The sequence below is a fragment of the Perognathus longimembris genome, chromosome 1 (genome assembly GCF_023159225.1).
Source record: "Perognathus longimembris pacificus isolate PPM17 chromosome 1, ASM2315922v1, whole genome shotgun sequence".
NCBI classification, from domain to species: Eukaryota; Metazoa; Chordata; class Mammalia; order Rodentia; family Heteromyidae; genus Perognathus; species Perognathus longimembris.
In genome coordinates this window covers 54,779,544-54,788,490 of record NC_063161.1, presented here as the reverse complement: position 1 = coordinate 54,788,490, position 8,947 = coordinate 54,779,544, and the positions used below count along the sequence as shown (strand labels likewise).

The 8,947-nt window shown below is 48.2% G+C and overlaps 1 protein-coding gene across 1 annotated transcript; it reads left to right on the top strand.

The window, feature by feature from the left end:
* Positions 1 to 206: 206 nt before the first annotated feature.
* Positions 207 to 7,922, top strand: Tuba1c (tubulin alpha 1c). The gene is made up of 4 exons (XM_048365095.1): positions 207 to 348; positions 3,615 to 3,837; positions 3,960 to 4,108; positions 6,835 to 7,922. The coding sequence occupies exons 1-4, from the start codon at positions 346 to 348 to the stop codon at positions 7,807 to 7,809; spliced, it is 1,350 nt and encodes a 449-aa protein (XP_048221052.1). The 5' UTR covers positions 207 to 345; the 3' UTR covers positions 7,810 to 7,922.
* Positions 7,923 to 8,947: the final 1,025 nt, after the last annotated feature.

Sequence of the window (8,947 nt, the reverse complement as noted above, 5' to 3'; positions counted from 1 at the left end):
CCAGGATTCCCCGCCACACCTGGCCCACGCTGCGGCCCCGCCCCCTCCCCCTCCTACTTTGGGCTCCTTCCGCAAAGTTTGGTTTGAACTTTTGAACCCACCAATCAGCGCGCTCAGTGCGCGCGAAGGGCCAGGGGGCGTGGCCTCGGCGGCCGGGGCGGGGTCGGAAGCCCGCCCTCCGGGACGCGTGGCCCGGGGTGGGGTATATAGCACCCCTCCGGGCCGCCGCCCTCATTCTGCTTCTCCCCCCGGACTCCTCGGTAGTCTCTTAGTGGGAGATCCTTGTCGCCGACCCCTCCCTCCCCCGGTTTTAGTTCGCGTCACCGACATCCACAGGTCCCCACCATGGTGAGTAGGAGCCCCACGGGGCAGTGGGCCCGGGAAGCGTGGGGTGCGAGCGAGGTGGGGGTGGCACATGGGGCCGGACCGGAGACAGCTCCTCCGACGGCCCGATCGCGGCCGGTTCAACTGGCCACGCTGAGAAAGCCCAAGCCCGCGGGCCCGCCGAGATAACGTGCCCTTGGTGGAAGTGGAAAGTCCATTTTGTGGCTTTGAACTCCGGGTCTGGGCATCGCCCCTGAGTTTTTTTTTTTTTTTTTGCTCTTGACCTTTGAAGCCCCACTTCCTGCTTTCTGGTAGTTAATGGGAGATAGGGACTGCGAACTTTCCTGCCCGGGCTGACTTCGAACCGCGATCCCCAGATCTCAACCTCTTGAGTAGCTAGAATTCTGGGCTCGAACCCCCCCCCTCTCCCCAGCACCCCTGGGGCTTCGGAAAAAAGCCCTCTTGATCCTATCTCGGAGAGCAGCCTGGCTGACATGGCTGCTCTTCATAATTGCTCCCCAAAACTTGAAGGCGCTGAAGCTCCCCGCATTCCACCCCCCCCAAGTGACCTCACCTTCCCTCCGCCCTGGAGGGCCGTGGGCGCCAGCACTTCCGGGCACCTCCACGCCCTGTGACACGCTGCTGAGTCACCTGTGGCCCGCTTACACCACCTGAAGAAGGCGAGCTCCCCTTTTGGAGGGAATAATTAACTCACATTGCCTCATCCTGTATTTCTCGCGTTCTGTTTAGTGGGATGTTGATGGCTGAAGCTATTTACTACATAAGCCAGGTTGGAGAAGCAATTCCCTAAAAATGATGTTTTCTTATAAAGCCTCAGTTTAGTACCAATACCAAATAAAGGTTCAGTTCTCAAGAAACAAATGGCAGGGGAGTTGGGAAATGAAGGAGGTAACAAATTGTACAAGAAGTGTACCCACTGCCTTAAGTATGAAACTGTAACCCCTCTGTACATCACTTTGACAATAAATAAGTAATTATTAAAAAAAAAAACAAATGGCAGCTGTATGCGTAATTCGCAGAGCACTTGAGGCCCCTGGGTTTATTTTCACACCATAAACATAAAAGCCATGGAATTATTTACAGCTTGAGCATTTTTGTATAGCTTCCCAGGGGTATTGGAAACCACTAAGATGACTAGTACTGGCAGTGTATCAAAAAGAAACTTTTTAAGCCAGTAGCAAATGTTTCAAAATAGTATCCTTTCTTTTTTCCCCCCCTCTAGAGGTACTAGAGTTTTAACTATGATTTGAACATGCCTCCAGCCCCAAATAGCATCATTTTAAAGAAAGGAATTTAGTGCCATGTGCTAGTAGCTTATATTTGTAAATCCTAGCTCCTTAGCTGGAGGCTGAGATCTGAGCAAGGCAGTTTGAAGCCAGCCTGGGCAGAAAGACTGTGAGACTCAGTGCTAATTTTAAGCAAAAGAAGCTCAGGGACAGCACCCAAGCCCCAGGAGTGGCACAAAAATTAAAAGGATTTAGTGAATAGCTGGCAAGATACTCCAAAAGTATGTCTCTTCTAATGTAGCTTGAATGCTTTCACCAAGAAAGACACTTTAAAAAGTGATTCAGAAAACAGTGGAACTGTTGTTTCAAGGGCAGGAGGCAAAGCAACATACCTGTTTATAGCAAACAAGTTTGTTTTTTTGAGATAGTGGCTACTTATCCGATTAAGTGATTTCACCTATGCCCAAGTGGCCTCAGGAGAGTGGAGGGCAAGCAGTAAGTAGGACACTGGTTGACTACTTAAAGGAAGTAGCTTGGACTGACTCCAGGCCCTGAGTTCAAGCCCCAGTAGCAACGCAAAAATGAAAAAATTAGGGGCTGGGACTATGGCCTAGTGATAAAGTGCTTGTCTCCTATACATGAAGAAGCTCTGGGTTTGATTCCTCAGCACCGCTTGTAGAAAAAGCCAGAAGTGGCGCTGTGGCTCAAGTGGCAGAGTGCTAGCTAGCCTTGAGCAAAAAGAAGTTAGGGACAGTGCTCAGGCTCTGAGTTCAAGCCCCAGGACTGGCAAAAAAACAAAACCAAAAAAAATGACTTCGGTGTGTGTACAAAGAAACCATCATTAATAGATAATTGCTTCTCCACCTTTGGGGGCTGTGTGTGAAGTTTCCAAAGTCCTGGTGAAGGTAAACATGATGCAATAGTAATAAAGGACTCTAGAACACACAGCTCCAGCTCTCTCCCACAGCCCTGGAGCCTGGCACAAGTGGACATGAGCTTGCTGATGTGGTTAGCTAGGCTCAATCATTTTTATGGGGAATGCAAGTGGGAAGAAAGCCATCAAAAGCCAAAGGTTGTGAGCAATGGGGTTTTTATTACCTTAGATTGTGAAACTAGGTAGGCTATTTAACCTTTCTTTTTTTGCTCTCTCTCTCTTTGTATCAGTCCTGGGGCTTGAGTTCAGGACCTAGGTGCTGTCCTTGAGCTTCTCTAGCTCAGGGCTAGTGTTCTACCACTTGGAGCTGCAGCTCCATTTCCTGCTTTTTGGTGGTTAATTGGAGTCTCATGGACTTTCCTGCCTGATCTGGCTTCGAACCACAATCCTTAGTAGAGCTCAGCCTCCTCAGTAGTTAGAATTACAAGCATGAGCACTAATTTCTTAAAGCAATTGCAGTAAAGTCTTGGGGGCCCCTTCTAGCTCTTATTAGCATTCCTTTCCACTGGCAGCATGGATTGGTAGTGAAGGAAAAAATGTTTTTCCTAAAGATTAGCTTCCTCTACCGGGTGAAAAGGATGCATGCCCCTGACCACACTTTTTAAAATACATCTAACTGCTGCTTATCTAGCATTTTCTCCCTGAGTCATAGGGCTGGAGACTACTGGTTTCAGCTGGTTTTTAAAGGGGAGAGGGAGAAGCTCTTGTCTTTTGAAGAATAGGACTGAGGAAAGACCAGTATGAGCTCAGCAGTTACTCAATCCTGTTGAGAATGAATCAGCCCTGGAAAGGAGAATTTTTGCATCAGTTTAACAAATGAGCAGGCAAATTTCCAAGGAGTTGGAGCTGTAACAATACAACTTATGTCATTCTAAAATGGTAGAAGCCTGACCTGGATCTATTGTGGCAACAAAGTAAGGGACTAGATTTTCCTACTACGTCATTAAACCTCTTTAGTCTGCTAAAGCAAAGATTTTTGCTTGTGAATATCCTTTGCCAAGGAGTGGCCTCTGAAAGGTAGTTACTTTGAAAGTCATTTAGGTGTGAGCCATTCCCAAATTCCTCATCTAATGTGTCATCATGTGGCTTTTCTTTTCTCCTTCCCAAAGCGTGAGTGCATCTCCATCCACGTTGGCCAGGCTGGTGTCCAGATTGGCAATGCCTGCTGGGAGCTCTACTGCCTGGAACACGGCATCCAGCCTGATGGACAGATGCCAAGTGACAAGACCATTGGGGGAGGAGATGACTCCTTCAACACCTTCTTCAGTGAGACGGGCGCTGGCAAGCACGTGCCCAGGGCAGTGTTTGTAGACCTGGAGCCCACAGTCATTGGTGAGTTGTCCTCAGTCACTAACACAAGGGTCCTGGGACAAGAGATCTGTCCAGGGGCTCCACGATGGCCCAGGCTTGTGCAGGTTGCAAGTGGTGAGTGGTTTGTTTTCTTCCTTTGGCAGATGAAGTTCGAACTGGCACCTACCGTCAGCTTTTCCACCCTGAGCAGCTCATCACAGGCAAGGAAGATGCTGCCAATAACTATGCCCGTGGGCACTACACCATTGGCAAGGAGATCATTGACCTTGTCTTGGACCGAATTCGGAAGCTGGTATGTTTACAGTACTTTAACTGGGACAAGAGTTCCCTTGCAGTTTTGAGACCAAAAGTATGAGTCATTCTCTTTGCACATAAAATGAGACTTGAGCTGCCCACTGAAGGACCTTAGCTTCTAAACTAGGGAGTCCTAGGTTATGGGGCCATTGTAAATATCCCCCCCTCCTTTTTTTTTTTTCTCCTGATCTTTTTGTGCTCGAGGCTAGTGTCACTTTGAGCCACTGCTCCATTTCTAGCTTTTTGATAGTTAATTGGGTGGTCTAATGGACTTTTCCTGTTCAGGCCGGCCTGGAACCTCAGATTGGCCTCCTGTGTAGCTAGGATTGCAGGCGGGAGGCACTTCTATGTTAATAGAAATTCAGGATCTGGGAGGCTAACTCAGTGGTCCAACAAAGCTGAAACTGTAGTCTAGAGCTTCCTTGTGGGAAGCAAGTAGCAGTCATTAATACTTCGTTGTCCCGAGATAAAGTAGTACTTTAAATGTTTTTCTTAGAACTCAGGGCAGTGAGCTGGCTCTGGCAGAAAAAGCCTTGGGCAACTTTGTCAGGAATGTTGGCAAGTATGCTGTTTGCACCATTTTAATTAAGAGCCTGGCAATCAGATGGTTCTTTGCTCTTTGGGCAGCTTGTAAGTAAATTAATGAAGGCCTGGGTAGAGCAGTTTGTCAGGAAAGTCCCCTACTGTGCCCAGCCACAACTGGTCTGTTTAAAAATCAATGGCCTTACATCACTCACAGTTCATGCTTTTTCAGATGTTTATCAGTGACTTCCCAGCACAATTGGGTTAATGGTTCTAAAGCCTAAGACTTGGAAATCAGGGAATTGTTTTTCAGGGACAAATATACTTAGTAAAATCCCTGTAGGGTCCTGGGGTGGTAATTCATTGACTACTATTTGTCTTGGTGTTAAGAACTATGTATATAGAATATTTAATGGATGACTGGTCAGCTGGGGTCTACCCTCTAGTGATTTTAGGTAGTTACTTCTCAAGAGATCAGTAAAGAACATTCTTAGCAAATTTCTGAGTACCTTTTGAGAAGAGAGTTGTGGACAGAATACTTTTTATTATTATATTTGGTGTTTTGTTTTGTTTTGTTTTGTTTTTTGCCAGTCCTGGGCCTTGGACTCAGGGCCTGAGCACCATCCCTGGCTTCTTTTTGCTCAAGGCTAGCACTCTGCCACTTGAGCCACAGCGCCACGTCTGGCTGTTTTCTATATATGTGGTGCTGGGGAATTGAACCCAGGGCTTCATGTATACAAGTCAAGCACTCTTGCCACTAGGCCATATTCCCAGCCCTTATTATTATATTTGTTCTGATGCTTGAACTCAGGGCCTGGGCACTGTCCCTGAGTGCTTTTGCTCAAGGCTAGTGCTTCTGCCACAGCACCACTTCCAGTTTTCTGGTGGTTAATTGGAGATAAGAGTCTCACAAGGAAAGCCAGAAGTTTGGCCTAGTGGTAGAGTGTTTGCCTAGCATGCCCTGGATTCCATTCCTTGGTACCACATACACAGAAAAGCCAGAAGTGGTGCTGTGGCTCATGTGGTAGAGTGCTAGCCCTGAGCAAAAGAGCTCTGGGACACTGCCCAGACTGAGTTTCAGCCCCACAACCAACAAAAATCTTGACTCCAGACTGGCCAAAGACCCAATTGGGAAAAATAAAGCCAAAAGAAATAAAAAAGGATTGGCACTTGGCTTACATGGTAGAGCAACTGCCTAGCAAATGCAAGGCTCTCTCAGTGCAAACCACAATACTGTGGGAAAAAATAAATACAAAGTGAGGAACAAGAAGAGCTGGATCTACAGCTCTACCTAGTGTCTCTAGTGCCAGGGCTTTAGAGCTTGGCTGTTCTCTTGTATTCCATCCAGCTCAGTGATTTGCCCTCCAGATCCTCAAGAAACATGTATTATACTGGGCTAGTCATTCGAGGCCTGACCCATGGTAACTCCAGCTGATAAGAATTTGCCCTTGCCAGGCACCTAGTGGCTCCTACCACTACTAGCTACCCAGGAGTCTGAGATGAGGATCCTAGGCAGGAAAATCCCAGATGACACTGTTACCTCTTGTTAATTACCAAAAAAGCCAGAAGTGGAACTGTGGCTCAAGTAGTAGAGTGCTAGCCTTGAGCAAAAGGAAATCAAACCATCATCACCCAAACCCTGAGTTCAAGCCCCAGGACAGGCACCAAAAAAGTTACCCTTGTTCTATGACAGAAAACTACCCTCCTAGCTACCAAAACTAGTGCTTTGCAGACTTTGATTCCTCTACCTGAAAAGATAAAAGGTGTTTTTGTTTTTTTTTTGTTTTTTTTTTTGGCCAGTCATGGGGCTTGGACTCAGGGCCTGAGCACTGTCCCTGGCTTCTTTTTGCTCAAGGCTAGCACTCTGCCACTTGAGCCACAGCGCCACTTCTGGCCGTTTTCTATATATGTGGTGCTGGGAAATTGAACCCAGGGCCTTATGTATACGAGGCAAGCACTCTTGCCACTAGGCCATATCCCCAGCCCCCAAAAGGTGTTTTTGAAGATGTTTTTCCCTAGAGCTAATTGTGAAAAGTTTCTCTGAATCACTTAGCACTCTGAAGCTCTTTCTAACCACTTACTTCTTACCAAATGTTGTTCAGAAGAGTTAAAAGTTTTTATTGTAGTCCGAGGTTCACAGAAGTCCATCGAAGCTTTCACAAGATGTCTTTCAGTGCTAAAATTAGCTTTCTTCCTTTGTAGGCTGACCAGTGCACAGGGCTTCAGGGCTTCCTGGTCTTCCACAGCTTTGGTGGGGGAACCGGCTCTGGGTTCACCTCCCTGCTGATGGAGCGTCTCTCTGTGGACTATGGCAAGAAGTCCAAGCTGGAGTTTTCCATCTACCCTGCCCCCCAGGTGTCCACAGCTGTAGTTGAGCCCTACAACTCCATCCTCACCACCCACACCACCCTGGAGCACTCAGACTGTGCCTTCATGGTGGACAATGAGGCCATCTATGACATCTGTCGTAGAAACCTTGACATTGAGCGCCCAACCTACACTAACCTGAACCGCCTTATTAGCCAGATTGTGTCTTCCATCACAGCTTCCCTGAGATTTGATGGGGCCCTAAATGTTGACCTGACAGAATTCCAGACCAACCTGGTGCCCTATCCCCGCATCCACTTCCCCCTGGCCACCTATGCCCCTGTCATCTCTGCTGAGAAAGCCTACCATGAACAGCTTACTGTAGCAGAGATCACCAATGCTTGCTTTGAGCCAGCCAACCAGATGGTGAAATGTGACCCTCGCCATGGTAAATACATGGCCTGCTGCCTGTTGTACCGGGGTGATGTGGTTCCTAAAGATGTCAATGCTGCCATTGCCACCATCAAGACCAAGCGCAGCATCCAGTTTGTGGATTGGTGTCCCACTGGTTTCAAGGTTGGCATCAATTACCAGCCTCCCACTGTTGTTCCTGGTGGAGACCTGGCCAAAGTGCAGCGAGCTGTGTGCATGTTGAGCAACACCACGGCCGTGGCTGAGGCCTGGGCTCGGCTGGACCACAAGTTTGACCTGATGTATGCCAAGCGTGCCTTTGTCCACTGGTACGTGGGGGAGGGGATGGAGGAAGGAGAGTTCTCTGAGGCCCGTGAGGACATGGCTGCCCTAGAGAAGGATTATGAGGAGGTTGGAGCAGACAGTGCTGATGGGGAGGATGAGGGTGAAGAGTACTAGCTGCTGCTGCTTTGCACTCCATGTCTTGTGATTGTTTTTTCTGCCATTGTTTTATTTGTGTGTGACTTTTAATTCTGAACTGTCAATAAAATGTTTCCATATGAAATGTCAAAGTGGTTTGTGAGTCAGTAAATACTTGACCTTCGTAGGACTAGTGAGCCACTTGGTTTATTCTGTTTGTGTGCCCACAGTAGGTCACAAACGACCTGGGCACTGTGCCTCTCCCCCCCCCCCCCCCCCCCCCCCGTCCTGGGCCTTGGACTCAGGGCCTGAGCACTGTCCCTGGATTCTTTTTACTCAAGGCTAGCACTCTGCCACTTGAGCCACAGCGCCACTTCTGGCCATTTTCTATAAATGTGATACTGGGGAATGGAACCCAGGGCTTCATGTATACGAGGCAAGCACTCTTGCCACTGGGCCATATACCCAGCCCTGTGCCTTAGCTTTTTACCTCAATGTTGGTGCTTTGCCACTTGAGCCACACCTCCATTGCTGGCTAATTGAAGATAAATTGGGTTTGCTTTTCTTGCATGGCTAGGGACTATGATCCTAGAAAAGCATCTATGGTTTCATGCCCTAGGGTAAGGCAAGAGCCCAGCTGACACCCATCCTTTAGCACAGATTGGTCTTCTGCTATTTATCCACCCAGCTGGATTCATCCTGGAATGACAAGTTTAGGCTGCCCAGGCTGCTAGAGGTACTGTACTCCTGGATTCGGGTAGCACAGGAGAGGTGTTTGCCACACTGAGTGTCCACTGGTGACCCCTTTGTTCTTCACAATGATGGAGTCTGAAGCCCCTGGCCGGAAACAGCCCTCTCCCACTACTGTGAGCCTTAGGAGTGAATTATTTTAGACACAAGCCAAGATGTGAAAAGAAAGCTTTCTGTAGCATGCTCCAGTGTGAGGTGAAAGAAGGTGAGGGAAAAGTTTAACGGAGAAAAAATATTCCAGTAGAAGGGGTGCCTGGAGAGTTGAAAGAGCAAAGGGCCCAGTGGCTGGGGAGGGATCTGTCCTTGCCGGGAAGATTTTCCCCTGCTGTGTGGGCGGGAGAGTGAATAGAAGTTAGCCTGCAGCAAGAACAAATATACCCCAAGGTCTAGGTCATTGCTTTGTGGCTGACAATCATCTGATCTGCCC

What these genes read in the sequence shown, in the direction of transcription:
- Tuba1c (XM_048365095.1), top strand. An exon ending in CCTGGAGCCCACAGTCATTG is followed by an intron (nt 3,838 to 3,959) that starts GTGAGTTGTCCT and finishes TTCCTTTGGCAG; the next exon opens with ATGAAGTTCGAACTGGCACC. An exon ending in TGGACCGAATTCGGAAGCTG is followed by an intron (nt 4,109 to 6,834) that starts GTATGTTTACAG and finishes CTTCCTTTGTAG; the next exon opens with GCTGACCAGTGCACAGGGCT.